The sequence below is a fragment of the Polypterus senegalus genome, chromosome 8 (genome assembly GCF_016835505.1).
Source record: "Polypterus senegalus isolate Bchr_013 chromosome 8, ASM1683550v1, whole genome shotgun sequence".
Lineage (NCBI taxonomy): Eukaryota > Metazoa > Chordata > Cladistia > Polypteriformes > Polypteridae > Polypterus > Polypterus senegalus.
In genome coordinates this window covers 82432378-82449981 of record NC_053161.1, presented here as the reverse complement: position 1 = coordinate 82449981, position 17604 = coordinate 82432378, and the positions used below count along the sequence as shown (strand labels likewise).

The 17604-nt window shown below is 34.1% G+C and overlaps 1 protein-coding gene across 1 annotated transcript in view; it reads left to right on the top strand.

Moving 5' to 3' along the window:
* podxl (podocalyxin-like) overlaps nucleotides 1–17604 on the top strand; it is a 90110-nt gene that overhangs the window by 47438 nt on the left and 25068 nt on the right. Inside the window, exons 2-4 of the mRNA XM_039761356.1 lie at nucleotides 3022–3321; nucleotides 5895–6133; nucleotides 16403–16492. Coding sequence (XP_039617290.1) covers nucleotides 3022–3321; nucleotides 5895–6133; nucleotides 16403–16492 — 629 coding nt within the window. The remainder of the gene's footprint in view (nucleotides 1–3021; nucleotides 3322–5894; nucleotides 6134–16402; nucleotides 16493–17604) is intronic.

Here is a 17604-nt window from a genome sequence, read left to right as displayed (position 1 = left end):
CTCACTCCTTGTCACCATTTGATGTGTGCGCATATTTTTTTTGCAACAACTACCAGTATAGTAAGTACAGTAAAACCTTGATTATCCGTCAGGGTTCGGGACCGAGGCAGTGACAGATAAGAGAAAAGACAGATACTTTAGAAACGATCTACAATAGATTAGTTTAGCAAATAGTCATATTTATTTATTAAACATAACTATATTAACAAAATATAATATAGTATTAACAAAATTAATGAATTCATATAATATTGTATTGACCAGCGCAATGAGCATATACAACTCAGAGGTACTAGAGTTTTCTACATTTTACTTCGTACCCTAACAATACTCCATTGAGCACACCTAAAAAAAACAATAAAAGAAAGCTTTCCCTATTAATCAGTTTATCTTTTGCCACTTACGTTTTTTTTTTTCTATACCGTAAAAATTTCCTGCTTAATGTCTTCAGACACCCTACTCAAACGTCCTCCCTCTGCACCTTCATTTTTCTCCAAACTTCTCCTCTCACTCATCTCCTAAGGGGTGTACCTGCCCCTTTACAGAATGGAAACCCTTTGTGCTCCCGCACAGCCCATTGCCAGCTGTCTGCACATCACAATTTATTAACAAAACATAATATAACAGAATTTTAAAAGAAAATTACAGTGCAGAAGAACATAATGTTAATACAGAATAACATTACCATCAGTGGTTTCCATTTTCAACCCGTTTTTTAATTTTGTCAGCGTAACGCTTTACATCTTTTACTGTTCTTTTCCTACTCTGTAAATTGAAGCAATACGTGAAACACTTTTGTCATTTTTGTAATAATTCCAGCACCACACATTACATTTATTGGCCTTAACCGTGTATAGTATTTTAATTATAACAAAAGGGAAAAGCTATGTAACTGACACTGTGATTTTCAAAATCTGGTATGACACGTGGAGCTGGGGAAGAACACTATGCGTTAGCATAGCATAGGGACAGTTGTTCCAATGTGCAAAGCTTGCAGCGTACCTCATGGAAGTAGAAGGACAGTAATAGTTTTATATATATATATATATATATATATATATATAACAGTTAATCAAGTGAGGGATAATCAAGGTTTTACTATACTATATTTTTGGCTGGGCAACTCATATTTTGAATCAAGCATTCTAGTAAATCTTTTTGAATTCTTCTTTCTTTGTGGTAAACATACACATACAGCATACTTTATTACGCACTTGAAATTCCAAATAGGGTGGTAATATAACTTTTGTATTTCCTACTTTCTAAATGTAGACTCCAGTTCTTCACTCTGACATTTATTTGTATGTGTGGTCTAAAATAATAATGAAACAGTTAAACTACACCGAATAATAACAAAAAAAACAGTAAATTTACAGTGCTTTTGACAGCTCAAATTCAAGCACATTTGAAAAAGTTATTAACCAGTTCTTGAAACAGAATTACAAAATGGATCTAACAATTAACAGAACCTGTAATAAAATAAAATAAAATCTACAAAGGCATGCTGTGCTCATGTAGCATGAAAAAACACTGTATCCCAAATGCTGCCAGATACTGTGTTTAAAGGTGTGAACAAATGCCTGCTAGAAAAATAATATATAACTGAACATAAACATGATAAATATTTTACAGACATTGGCTAATCATTTAGAACAGTTTTGTACTGTTTAATTCAGTATATATGTAGGTTTGATCATAGGTGCAACTTGGTACACATTGCAAGGTAAACATTGCATGGCAACAAACTACTGTTTCTAGAAGCAACAAGAGACAAAGTAAGTTAGGGACTAAATAGACCACTAAACAGGATGAGAAAACACAGTAGCATAACTTTAAATCGTTCAGGACACACCTTCTTACAGTTATTAGGAAGTTCAGCTCACCTGCTAAACAAAAATGCAAATTAAAACTGAAAATAAAATGGTTAATAATGCAGTTTATTCCCTAACATATACATGAACATTGAATAATTTATACACACACACACACACACACACGCACAAAGAAAGGCTGCTGTTTTTATTGGTGCTTGTAACATTTCAGCAGCTAAGAGCACATAGAATGGGCAGAGGAGGGCTTACACGCTACATGGACATGAGTCAGTTGTTAGTGTAGTTATTTGACCACTGACGAAGTACAAGTATTTTCTGGGAACTAGTTACTGTAAGTAGGCGAATGTGTGTTTCGCAATATAGTAAAGCATTGCAGCTGTTACCTTTTTATTAAAGTTCAGAAGAAGTTGTAGAAAATCAAAGTGCTGGACGGAATATTGGCTTTTGCATATTGATTTTTATTAAATATTGAATCAAATTGAAAATATAATGTATTACCCAGCTCCAGTTGAAATGGTAACAAATGGTAAACATAAGACGTGGAAATACAGTTGGACATTTCAAATGTATAGTGTGGTTGATGTTACCTTCTAGTGATCATCAGAATATGCAAAATATAATTTGAAGTTATGTTTTGAATTAGGTGTAAACATCTGAATGCTTCTAATTCTTAATGCTAAATGTTAAATTTCTTGGACTTTAATAACCCTAGTCTGAAGAGCTATAGTTTCAAGAATTTGCTGGTTAAATGGTGACATACAGATCTCACAGTTTAGGTTGTTTTGCAAAACCAAAATGTCAAACAAGTTTTATTAATAAAAAATGATAATGATTGTCATGGGTTAATATGCAATTTTCATGTGGGCCAAAAACACCAGATTATCTTTTGGCTTTGTTTACACTGAAATGTTTTAAATCTCAACCTACATGAAGTGTATCTTTGTTAGATTGGTATTTTGTGAGGTGTTGCAGAATGCTGACAAATATTTTCCTTAGGGTGATTATATGTACTGTTATTTTAATTGTATTAGTTACGTGTAGATTAAACCCATGTTGATATTGCTATCAATGAAAGTATTTGCTGTTAACTAAAACCGGGACATTCATATTCTATCAGTATAACTGTGCCTAACTTTAGCGGAAAATTCAGTAATCTACAATGTATAATTCATGGATTTTTTTCCCATAGGTTTTTGCGAAATCACACATGTAGATGTATCAAATACCACAGCAACATCATTGTCTGTTAATGCAAGCAGTATACACATGCCTACAGTTTTATCCTCCAATGCTTCTGAAACTACAAAATTCTCTTCTACTGAAAAAAACGTTGCAGCTACTGAAAGCACAGAAACCACAGCAACCACAGCCAGTTCAACTTCCCCAACTTCTTTGGGGTCATCCAGAACAACACCTCAGTCTTCAACTAGTACAAAGACTTCAGGGACTTCTGTTTCGAATTATTCTACAGAAAGTAGTATATCATACAGTAAGTACAGTATTTACCTATGTAATTAATTATATTTTTTTAAGATTTAAAATAATGTATTAAAAGCTCTAAACAAATTACTAGCTCTTAGTTTTTTTTCATTATTTATTAATATATACATTAATTTATTGGATTGTAATTTATGTTTCTTGTACAAAAAATAAAATAATATGGTGACCACTTTTACTATTATGTACCGGTTAGGGCTGCTTAATATAGAGAAAACATGAAGTTGTAAATACACTCATTTGATATTGCAATAGCGATATGAGATACAGTACATGAAAACAAAGAGTAAAATCTACAGTATATCCTTCAAGTTCTGACCACAAAAATGTGTTTGTGTTATGATATTAGCGTAATTTTCAGCTATTATTTGGATTTAATTAACACCAGATAACAATAATAATAATATTCTGCATATCCAACGTGCATTTTGTAGACTATTATCCTTTTCTTAGTAGGTAAAAAAGAGCAGTATTTCCCCTGAAGCAAACTGCAGAAGTGTTAAAAAACCAGATAAACTCTGTGCTCCTAATATGTAAAGTTTAAAATAAAATAAAAATAGGCAAACATCGTTTTGGAAAAAAGTTTTTTAAATGCTTATTAGGCAGCCTGGGTGTCACAATCCCTCCTAATCCACTAACAGATATGTTTGGTGTACTCCCAGATGGGCTTAAAGTGGAGAAGGACAAACAAACTGTAATTGCCTTTACTTCACTATTTCATGTAGACTTATCTTGGTCAACTGGAAGAATCCTAGCCCACCTCCTTTAAGTCAGTGGGTAACTGATGTTATATACTATTTGAAATTGGAAAAAAAAAAAACAAATTCTCACTTAGAGGATCTGTTCAAAACTTACTACAACCTGGCAGGACCTAACCAATAACATTTTAGAATAAGCATTTATATTGGGGATAAGGACTCCTTTTCATCAGTGCCATAACATTTTTTCATCATCCCCCCTCTCTGTCTTTTCCTTAAATTTGTTACACAATAGCATCAAAAACTGCGGGAATTATTTAATAGATACTATTTAGTATTAATTTAAACTTTCCTGTGCAGATACTTAGCATACAACTCAACAGAACAAAAAGCTGTAAAGGAAACACATATATTTAATAACATGTACAATATGAAAAAAAACATGAAAAGTGAGAATAAAGATCAGCTTTTGTGTGAATCTGCCTTTCATCTTTTATATTACATCTTCTATCTGCCATATATGACCCTCACTCACATTGCATTTTTACAAGTCAGCATTAATCCTTAAACCTTCTTTATGATAAGAAAACTGGAAAAGGAGTTAGGAATAAAAATTAGAAGGAACAATCTTTATTTTTTCTGAATATTTTGAAATTGTATTTTTGGAATGAAATGTTCAATACTTTTTAGAATGGTCAGAAAATGGATTCCAGTTTTGTTTAAATTTAATTCTTTTTGTTTTTAAATATGAAATGAATTCACAGATAATACAGTTCATATTTGTTACTCATATATTTCTTAATGAGGTGGATTATAAAAAAATCTTATAAATGAAAGAAAAAGAAGCATGAAAATTATGGATTATGGAAGGTCTTCATAGTGAATAAAATGACCACTACTATATCACCTAATTTTAAAAAGTTATAAAGAGTCCAATGAAGTTATCGATCAACTATAGGGGAATGGGATGGAGGACAAATTGTGAAAACTGTAGGGGTAAATTATATAATACTACAAAAAAACAAAAATACAAAGCATCATGTTTTCACTTCAGTGTAAATAAATGTTAATTATAACGTAATAAAGGATAATTTTGCAGTGTTAAATAATGTGATTAAATGGCACATTACTGCAGAACTACAATTATGCATGGTGTTCGGATTTTGTTTCGCTGTGAAGCTCACAGTACAGAGCTGAAAAGATCAAAATCACGTGACTTAAACACAGTCAAAGTGAGAAGTATTCTATTGATCAAAGTGGCTACAGCTATAAAGGACAAAGAATTGTGGGAAATTGAGGTGCAAGGCCAGCGCCCATTGATCCGTGTTGAGAACCTGGAAAACAAAATGCAAATTGGAAAATGAAAATTCAATGAGCGTTTTACTTTTATTTGCGTTTTACTATTATTTCTGAAGATTCATTGCAGTTCAGGCTGAAAATGAAATTGCAGATGCTGTTATATTATTTTATTTTTAATGTTGCAGCATTCTTGCACATAGACTTTGACAATGAAACTGCAAATGGTGTTATTTAATTTTATTTTTAGTATGGAATTCTTGTGCCTGGACTTTGAAAATGAAATTGCAAAAGAGAGATTGCATTTTCATTTTATAATTTTAATTTTCATTTCCTTTTTTTGCAGAAAATAACTCCCATTTATTTATTTTCATGGAACCTATTCAGATGTTTATTAGCTTAATATTTAAAACTACTGTATAATATAAGTAAGTAATTCATTAAGTGCAACTTTCAAACTTGTTTTTGTGGTTAATTTGCAATCTATGAATATGCATAGAGATCTGTAGACAATTTGTTCACTAAAATGTCTTGTCAAATTGTGTCTTACAATTTTTCTTTTTAAAATTAGCATCTTTAAATACTACGTTTGTGGTTTCCACGTCTTTGTCAACATCAACGTCAACGTCAACCTTAATGTCAACGTCAGAAGTAATAGAAAACTCAACCAAATACTCTTCTACCCCTGAATATGCAACACATTCTACAAGGCAGTACACAACTGCAAGCACTGTAATGAACACCACCCCTACTACTAGTAATACTATGACTACAAGCAGTACAAGCATATCTTCAGAAAATAAATATAAGGTAACACCATTGTATCCCTTGTTGTTTTTTTTATGTTAATTTAGTTTTTTTTTTAATTCTGAAAATCAATATAGATAATAATAATTAATTACATTTATATAGTTTTCTCTGCTACTCATAGCACTTTACATAGACGGGGGGAACCACCACAACCACCACCAATATGCATCATTAACTTGGATGGTGAGGCTGCAGCCATTCTGTGCCAGTTGTTTCATCACACATTAACTATTAAGTGATGAAGGATTAAGAGAAATTCAAGTAGAGATAGGGTGATTAGGGATCAGAACTGGCAGGCCATGTTCGGCACTTTAGCCAGGACAACAGGAAATGCCCTACTCTTTTCAAAAGATGCCCAAGGTACTTTTATGACTACAGAGAGTCAGGTCCTTGGTTTTACATCTTATCCGAAAGATGGCTCCATTTTTACAGCACAACGTCCCTTTCACTGCACTGGGACATTGGGATCCACAATTGACCACAAGGTAAGTGCCTTCTGATGACCTAACCAACACCTCTCATATTTTCAATTACAAACAGAAAGGGTAAAGAAGAATTTGAAATTACTGCTTTGTAAACAATATGATTTTTAGCTTAGCAACAAAATGTGTCTATTCTGTTAGCCATGTATCTTCTTGATAAGCTTCTTATGAACATTTGATATATTTGCATGTTTTTTAAAGGTTTTTACTGTTTTTGTTATTTGTTTGTGTGTCATACAGTGAAAGTTTTGGTAAGAAATAAGTATTGAATAATTAAAATAGTAATCCATTTTAAAACTACACCTCAAGAATTAGGAATGTCTAGCTGGTAAACTGTAAAAAAAGTGATGATAAAAATGATTAAAACATATAATTGCATGTATAGTACACCCCTGAAATTTGCAGGGGTTACATTTCTAGAGCACCTGCGACTTTTGCATGTAGTTAAAAAAATGCCTTTTTTATAGTTTAAACCCTAAATATGCCCCCAAAACACTCAGCTTAATACATTACCTAAAAAAAGAATGTAAAGGCAAACCAGTATACTGTACAGTACTGTACTGCTATGTCTCCGGCAGTGCTAGAATGTAAAATACCAATTTTACCGCTATATGTACTGTAATTTATGCAAGTGTGTTTTCATTGCCAGAAGCCTTAAGGTGCAGGGTGTTTTGGCGGCATCTTGGGGCTTTAAGAAGAACAAAATGGAAAACACAAGAACACTCAGCTGGAGATGTGACACAGGGCAGCAGTCATTTAGCAGCAAGGAGAAATGGATAACGCTGTAGCGGTCCGAGAAAACGACAATTTATTTTTATGGTGGAGATTCCAGGGACGCACCCAGCCTTGGCCCGACCCGCACACACTAACAAACAGAGACAAAAACAAAGCAAACTGGTAATCAAACAGTAAATAAAGAATGTAAAACAAAAACAATGATACCACCCCATTCCCCTTATGGCGATTACACATTAAATGCAACAAAGCACAAACAAACACACACAGTAAAGTCCATAAAGAAACGGTAATCGATGAAATGTAATGATGAAAATAGATAGTCCAGAGATCCACATATTGAATGGGAATGTAAAGATAGTCCTACCGGTAGTTCCTAAAATGGTGAAGACGGGTGGATGGGTTCAGGAGCGCTCCTTTCTTCGCAGGATGACCATGAATCCACTTACAGTACTCATGCACACAGGCAGATGGCAGACAATCCATATGCCAACCACAAAACAATCCAGGACAAAATGAATAAGTACAAGTAACCCAAAAGAAGGCAGACAGACAGGAACTTGAAACACAAATTACAAAAACTTATTTTTTGTTTTTGGTCATCTGCTCTCTGTTTAAAAGCCGCGCTGACATTCTTTGACCCCAACGTCCTCTGCACCCTCAGCAAAAGACCAATCAGAGCCACTGCAGGCACTACTGGGAGTTGCAGTTTCAAATTTTATTGGCTACTTTCACCATCCCAAGCCACACTTTCTTCTACGGTTACTTCCTGTTCTCTCTACAGTACAGTACTGCCACAAAAAAAGGCATAAAAGTTGTGGCGGATATTTGCGGTTTCCACTAACAATTATTAGTTAGGTTCTAAGGAAAAATCCGCAAACATTATTATATTTTTATAGTATGTGCATTAAAGAACCATCAACAACAAATCAAATTAATAATATATTGAACAATTATTATAAAAGTAAAGTTGAATAAATCGGACTCTGCAGCTACATGAATAAAAAAATAAACTGAGTATGTGTTCAGGTAAAGTACCACTTCCGGTTGATGGATTTGGCCCAAATGTTAATACAAATCTACAATTTTGGTGTAAAAACCACATGCCAAATTTCATTCATCGGTCCTGTTGCGTTTTTGAGCTATTGTGTTTACACACACACACAAACATAATTCCAAAAAACTGTATTTTTGGACTCAGGGAGGCCCAAAATGTCACGATTCATCAAAATCTCGAGGTTAAATTTTTTCATGATTACTATATTTTCTCTATACCTCACATATGACAAAGTAAAAAGAATAAACCTTTCCATTTTTTTAAATTTTTTCCCTAATCCACGTTGTCCTCCCTTCTTCCCTATCAACACAGGGTTGCTACAATAGGAATGTAATTGTACTGTGTACATAAGATAATAAATGTGAAATAAATTGATTGTACTATATATTAAAGGAATACCTTCATTTTTTAAAAAAAGCCAGTACCATTGTCCTCCTGTGTGCACATCACACATTGGAAGCTCATGGTACCAATCAACACTCAGGTTTATGCAGCAGGTCTTTTGGTTATCTAGACAGAACTTTATTTTTGGGGACATTTTTTTTGCTTTACAGAAGCTATTTAAATAGATAGATAGTTGTTTTTACTCTAGATCATAATGATATTTTTCCATTTGAGAGAAGGACTAGTAAGCTTTTCTGTTTAAAGTGTTTTGAAAACATATTTGCCCCTTTCTTGATATCCTCTGTTGTTGAATTTTTAACACTGAATGTTTTCAAGTCTTTAACTAAAATCTAACCTTAGGTAAATAGCTAATTAATGAAAGCATAGTACTTTTTAAAAAAAATGTATTTATATAGTGATCACAAATATCCAACCCCAAATAGTACTGTTTGAAAAGTAATGAAATCAACACAAAATCAAGGGATAATTATAATAAGTAAGGTATTTAAATACAGCCAGGCCTGATTATAGCAAGCTCAAATGGAAAACAATAGTGAATCTTTCCAGCAATAGCCTTCCTGCTAAAGTTGCTTCAAGGCAGTGTAAAATCATCCAGAAGGTCACAGGGCATCCTGAAAAACATATAAAATACTTCATACTTCTCTTGCATCAGCAAAGGACGGTGCTAATGACAAAGGCACTGGGTAAAAGTGGGCTTCATTGAAGAGTACTACTGCTGGCAAACTCTCAAATATGGTAAATTCAGTGGTATCTTTAAACTGTTATTTTGTGCTGCCATTGGCCAATGGAAGACTATATGGGCCAGTTGAATGAGGTGTTAACTTTTTACAGGGCTCTCAAATTCTATAAGTTTTGGTAGATGAGACTTTCTGCTCCATTCCAAAATAGATACGTGTTCACAAAGAACTAATCCACTGCTGTAATTCTTTTGTGTTATTTGAAGCACTCTATCTAATTTTGATGAGTGCTCCTTATGATTTTAAGGAGTGGTTAATAGAATGATCACATGACAGTTTTTAAAAGAAATAAGTTGTTATTATTTAATAATGAACCGTGTCATCTTGGAGATTGCAGAGCTGTATAAATCTTATTTATATCCATTTTTTTATATTCAGAACTCTTCTTCAAAACAAACCATTTTTTAAACAGTGCTAATGATTATGTTCATATGTTTGTTTTTTAAAGGAAAAATGCAGCATAAAAGCTTAAAAAGAAATAATGCATAAAATTAAAATGCTCTATGTATTGTATGGAATGCCATAAATGTTGTACATTATATAATGGGCTATAACCTGTTATTTTAATGTTATATTGATGCAGTGTATAAATAAATGTCTGTAGTCTGTATGGCAAGATGAATTAAAATTTAAAGATATTTCAACATACATTTTAAGATATCAGACATTTCAAAAAGAATACAAAAATTAATTTTAAGATATATCAAATAGATTTCCTGATATCTTGATCTATACATTTTAAAATGTCTGAACTGCATTTCAGGATATCTCAAATTGAAATCAAGATATCTTGAAATTAGTCACTGAGCATTTTGAGATACCTCAAATAGATCTGAAATACTTTAAAATATGCCTGTAGGCATATTAAGATACCTAAAATACATTCCAAGGTATCTTAAAATAACTTCCTATTCATTGCAAGGTATCTCAGATACGATATATCTCAACATCATCTCTAAAATGTCCTATTCTTGTAATAGCACATCCTATCTATTTTAAGATATCTCAAAATTAATTTCAGATATCTTTAAACACACAGGAAGTTATTTTGAGATATTTTGAAATGCATTTATGTTAGTTGAAAAAGGACAGGCAGCCGTTTCAAAATATCTGGAAATAGACAGGAAATTTTTTGAGATATCTGAAAATGATAAAATTAATTTGTGATATCTTAAAATGAACAGATATTTGTTTTAAAATATTTTAAAATATAATTAAGATATAAAAAACATTTAGGATATCTTGATGTAGCTCAAAGTGCTTTACATGATGATGAAAGAGAAAAAAGATAAAATATATAAGAAAATAAAATTAGGCAATGCTGATTAACATAGAATAAAAGTAAGGTCCGATGGCCAGGGAGGACAGAAAAAACAAACAAAAAAGACTGCACCTAACATAAATGACCTCCATCAGTCCTGATGGTTTTCAAGCTTCTCATGGAAGAACTTGATGATAACGGTCACGTGGACCTCTGGCCTTTAATCCATCAATGTAGGGACATCACGGTGCTTTGGTCAGGTGGTGGGGGCGCAGATCGCTGCCACAGAAAAACGGAAAAAGAACAGCATAGAAAGAAGCGGTTAGTATGGATTTTGGAGCTACCATGAATGATATGATAATTAATTGAATATACAGAGCATCAAAATTAAACTAAAATATAGCTATGAGAAAGCCATCTCTTATATATATTTCTCTTCTGGTTCGTCATGCTTCCACTTCAAAACCGATCCCGCCCACATGCAGCCGACATGGCATTTCTTGATTCCTATTCATCCTCTTCCAAACCCTTCTCCATGCTGCCTGCGGCCTCCCATACAACCCCACGCTGCTTTTCTCGATTCCTATTCCTCCTTTGGACTACCTCATTCCTTCCTCTTCAAAACCGGCCCCGCCAACACGGCATTTCTCGATTCCTATTTGTCCTCTTCCAAACCATTCCCCACGCTGCCTGCGGCCTCCCATACACCTTGCTATTTTCGTTATACTGTGACGGTTGTTTCCTAAGCCTTTGTTATAAAATGAACAACAGTATCTTCTCTGTTGAAGGGTTTTTGTACAACGTCATCTCTATTCCGGGATCCGGCAACTGCCTATTCCTATCAGTGGGTTATTTCTTGACACAAACGGTTCACAAAGGCAATGCACCATTTTCTGTTCCTATTCTTACACTGCCGTATGCTACGGCAGGCGTCAGCTATCTAGTGTTAAAGTAATGTGTTTTTAGCAGTTTTTTAAAGTGCTCCACTGTATTAGCCTGGTGAATTCCTATTGGCAAGCTATTCCACATTTTAGGTGCATAACAGCAGAAGGCCACCTCACCACTTCTTTTAAGTTTAGCTCTTAGAATTATAAGCAGACACTCATTTGAAGATCTAAGGTTACGATTTGGAGTGTAAAGGTGTAAGACATTCTGAAATATAAGATGGAGCGAGATTATTGAAGACTTTGTAAACCATAAGCAGTATTTTAAAGTCAATTCTAAATGACACAGGTAACCAATGTAGTGACATCAAAACTGGGGTGATGTGCTCGGATTTTCTTTTCCTAGTTAAGATTCTGGCAGCTGCATTCTGTACTAGTTGCAATTGATTGATTTCTGTTTTGGGTAGTCCTGAGAGGAGTGCGTTATAGTAATCTAGCTGACTGAAAAACAAAAGCATGAATTAATTTCTGTTATAAAAGGTCTAACTTTTGCTATATTTCTTAAGTGAAAAAATGCTGTCCTAGTAATCTGATTAATATACAGAGGTGGGCAGTAACGAGTTACATTTACTTGAGTAACTTTTTAAAAAAATTGTACTTCTGCGAGTAGTTTTACTGCACCATACTTTTTACTTGAGTACATTTGTGAAGAAGAAATGCTACTGTTACTCCGCTCTATGGGCAACACTCGACTCTCACTTTTTTCCATTTACACATTTATATACACCATATTTTAGTCGGAGAGAAGTTGCCAGTGGATCTACCGAATGACTGTTTCACCAATCAGACGTAGCAACAATAATCATATGACTCAGTTTCACCAATCAGATGTAGCAACAATAATCACATGACTCCGTTTCACTAATCAGACGTAGCCATGCAGTCACATGACCACACAAATTTCCTGTGTCTGCAGCCTGTGAGAGCTTTGAGAGCCAACTCCTGCTGAAGCTTAACCATCACTTCACTGAATGAAGAACAAGCACATTTTAACCAAACATGCACAGACACAGACAGTCAAGGTAAAGTGAGACTTCCTGTACGTGCGCAAGCTGCCTTGTTCTAGTGTTATTTTCTATTAGCTGTGCTATTTGGAGGGCAAGTGCATGTGCAGTATTGTACTGTCAGTGTACAGTATATCTTGTCACTGTAAGTAGTTTGCACTGTTCAGACATACGTTACCTACTGTGGGTATTTGGCTTCAAAAGCTTTGTTGTGAAAAACTGAGATTTGGAACTGTGTATTATTTGTGCATCTTTATTTTGTAAAGATGTTATTTATTTTTACTTTTTTTTATTTTATTTGGAAATAGAATTTGCACATTGTTTTATATTTGTATCTGTCTTATTACATTTCCAAAAAATAAATCATTTATTATGATCATACAGTTACTCAGTACTTGAGTAGTCTTTTCACCAAGTACTTTTTTACTCTTACTTGAGTAATTTTTTGGAGGACTGCTTTTTACTTGAGTAATATTATTTTGAAGTAACACTACTCTTACTTGAGTACAATTTTTGGCTACTCTACCCACCTCTGTTAATATGTGATTTAAAATACAGGTGAGAGTCAATCGTTACCCCTAAATTCTTTACCTCTGTCTTGGACTTTTAATCCTAATGCATCAAGTTTATTTCTAATACCCTCATTATATCCATTTTTGCCAATCAGTAAAATTTCTGTTTTCTCCTTATTTAGTTTGAGAAAATTACTACACATCCATTCAGAAAAACAAGTAAGACATTGTGTCAGTGAATCAAGAGTGTTGGAGTCATCAGGTGCTATTGATAAATACAGTTGTGTGTAATCCGCATAGCTATGGTACCCCACGTTATGCCCTGAGATAATCTGACAGTGGAACCAAGATAGAGCCTTGTGGAACACCATATACAATTTCATGTGTCTTTGAAGTATAATTACCACAACTAACAAAGAATTTTCTCCATGCCAGGTAGGACTCAGACCAATTTAAGTCACTGCCAGAGCGGCCCATCCATTGACTAAGGCGATTTCTAAGAATTTTGTGATCAGTGGTAGCAAATGTGGCACACAGATCTAAGAGGATGAGAACAGATAAACTGGCTCTGTCTGAATTTACCCACAAGTCATTTACTACTTTAACAAGTGCAGTTTCTGTGCTGTGATTTGTTCTGAAACCTGACTGAAATTTATCAAGAATAGTATGTTTATTGAGATGGTCATTTAACTGCATAATGACTGCCTTCTCTAGGATTTTCCTTAATAAAGGCAGGTTAGAAATAGATCTAAATCTAAAATTTTCAAAAGCACAGGAGTCAAGATATTTTTTCTTGAGTAGGGATTTAACTACAGTAGTCTTAAGACAGTCTGGGAAAACCCCCGTATTTAATGACGAGTTTACTATGTCGAGAATATTATAAATTAGCACGCCAGATGCTTCTTTGAAAAAACTTGTTTGTATTGGGTCAAGGCTGCAGGTGGAGGGTCTCTGTTGAGAAATGATTTTATATTAATCAGGTAAATCAATCCTGGTGAAAGAATTTAATTTGTTTATAATGGAGTGCTGGGGTTTAAGAGGATCAGTATTGGGGAGATATACTATATTTTTTCTAATATCATTAATTTTTTTATTAAAAAATACAGCAAAAGCATCACAAGTTTCACTGGAAGTTTTTTTGGAGGCATTCCATTGAGTGATCTGTTTTAACAGACAATCAATTGTAGAGAATAAGACTCTGGGATTACTAACATTGTTATTTATAATTCTAGAAAAATAACACCACCTCAATACGGACTATATTGATCTATATCTCTAGATCTCCACTGATTATGTAGATGGTTATACTTAAATTAATTAAGTTCACAATGGCAATATAACTTTTTAAGATGAGTTTATTTCCACTTACAAGGTTATTCGTCTATTTTGTTTACATTAATTCTTAAGCAGAAGAGAATTTAATTTCTATTTGTATAGCTATTTATATATCTATTTGTATGTCGTGTGAAAAACTATTTGCCCCCTTCCTGATTTCTTATTCTTTTGCATGTTTGTCACACAAAATGTTTCTGATCATCAAACACATTTAACCATTAGTCAAATATAACACAAGTAAACACAAAATGCAGTTTTTAAATGATGGTTTTTATTATTTAGGGAGAAACAAAATCCAAACCTACATGGCCCTGTGTGAAAAAGTAATTGCCCCCTGAACCTAATAACTGGTTGGGCCACCCTTAGCAGCAATAACTGCAATCAAGCGTTTGCGATAACTTGCAATGAGTCTTTTACAGCGCTCTGGAGGAATTTTGGCCCACTCTTCTTTGCAGAATTGTTGTAGTTCAGCTTTATTTGAGGGTTTTCTAGCATGAACCGCCTTTTTAAGGTCATGCCATAGCATCTCAATTGGATTCAGGTCAGGACTTTGACTAGGCCACTCCAAAGTCTTCATTTTGTTTTTCTTCAGCCATTCAGAGGTGGATTTGCTGGTGTGTTTTGGGTCATTGTCCTGTTGCAGCACCCAAGATCGTTTCAGCTTGAGTTGACGAACAGATGGCCGGACATTCTCCTTCAGGATTTTTTGGTAGACAGTAGAATTCATGGTTCCATCTATCACAGCAAGCCTTCCAGGTCCTGAAGCAGCAAAACAACCCCAGACCATCACACTACCACCACCATATTTTACTTTTGGTATGATGTTCTTTTTCTGAAATGCTGTGTTCCTTTTACGCCAGATGTAACGGGACATTTGCCTTCCAAAAAGTTCAATTTTGTCTCATCAGTCCACAAGGTATTTTCCCAAAAGTCTTGGCAATCATTGAGATGTTTCTTAGCAACATTGAGACAAGCCCTCATGTTCTTTTGCTTAACAGTGGTTTGCGTCTTGGAAATCTGCCATGCAGGCCGTTTTGCCCAGTCTCTTTCTTATGGTGGAGTCGTGAACACTGACCTTAATTGAGGCAAGTGAGGCCTGCAGTTCTTTAGATGTTGTCCTCTGGTCTTTTGTGACCTCTCGGATGAGTCGTCTCTGCACTCTTGGGGTAATTTTGGTCGGCCGGCCACTCCTGGGAAGGTTCACCACTGTTCCATGTTTTTGCCATTTGTGGATAATGGCTCTCACTGTGGTTCGCTGGAGTCCCAAAGCTTTAGAGATGGCTTTATAATCTTTACCAGACCGATAGATCTCAATTACTTCTGTTCTCATTTGTTCCTGAATTTCTTTGGATCTTGGCATGATGTCTAGCTTTTGAGGTGCTTTTGGTCTACTTCTCTGTCAGGCAGCTCCTATTGAAGTGATTTCTTGATTGAAACAGGTGTGGCAGTAATCAGGCCTGGGGGTGGCTACAGAAATTGAACTCAGGTGTGATACACCACAATTAGGTTATTTTTGAACAAGGGGGCAATTACTTTTTCACACAGGGCCATGTAGGTTTGGATTTTTTTTCTCCCTAAATAATAAAAACCATCATTTAAAAACTGCATTTTGTGTTTACTTGTGTTATATTTGACTAATGGTTAAATGTGTTTGATGATCAGAAACATTTTGTGTGACAAACATGCAAAAGAATAAGAAATCAGGAAGGGGGCAAATAGTTTTTCACACCACTGTATGTATTTTTTTTTTTTTGCATTTTTAGGTGTTTAATGTAAAAATATTTTGTGCTTTTGCAGACTGACAGTGGAATAGAGTGTTTTAAAGAAGAAATGTCGAGGGAAAATCGGTCTGGTATTACTCTGAAATCAACAGGCTCATCAAATTGTGTAAGTAGGACCAAAACATTAATATAGTGTGTAAGTTAAGTAGTCTTTATCGCCAGAAAAACTAGTATCGGGAAAGTATTGAGTTTTTCATTTATTTTATTAAGTTATGAATGTTGTGTGAGAAGAATCAAAAAGTAGAATTGATTATTCATATTGTATTTTGTCAATTACAGGTTGGATAATGGATGGATGGATATTTTGTCAATTACTAATGCAATGTCCTCACTGATTACTTATTTTAAATTGTTTGTGTTTCGTTGGGCTATGAGTGCATCTATAATACATTTGCTAGTTACTCCCCTTACTCCCCTGAAGTTACATATTAAATATTTTGAGAGACTAAGCTGAGCTAATAGTTGCATGCAGATATTCATAGGCAAGGGTCTTAAACCTGATAAAGGGTGCAGTGGTGTTTTACTGAAACCAGTTTCCTAATTAGAAGTGGTGTGTTGGTGTAAATGCTCTCATTTTGCTTTATAAGAGATGTCAACCACTGTGTATTTTATATTTCAGACAAAATCAACCGGTGTTTCATTAAGTAAAATGGTTGATATTTTTTCTAAACCCTTGAATTTTGTTCCTCCTTGTCCTTTTAAATTACTGCATTTAAATATGTTATTTTAAACTGTTTATTAACGTAGGTAATAGTTAAGAGGCCAGAATATTTAACAGGTAAATAAAAAATACAGATTAAATTTATGCCTCTGTTGTGACTGCAAAAGAAAATTTGTGAAGTTCAGAGAATGGCAAAACCCATAGTATATTTATGATACAGAGTCAGATAATCTAATTAAGTTACAAAAAACAAGCAGAAAATCCCATCTGATTTGGAAGTTAGTTGAATGAAATTGGTTTAAAATGAGGCCCCTGGCTTAGGCAGATCTCGGTTACAAAATGTTACAATTATCATTGTTTGGTGATAGGCTTAGCGAAAGCTATTAAACAAGTTTTTTTTTTTTTTGGAATTTCATTTTATTAATTTTATGTACAGTATATGTCAAGACAGATTGTTAAGTAAAAATATCTTATGGAAAACTTTTGCTGAAGCTATTTTGACCAAAGATATACTATATATAAAAATATAGTGCTACCTATATAAGTGGTATTTGTAC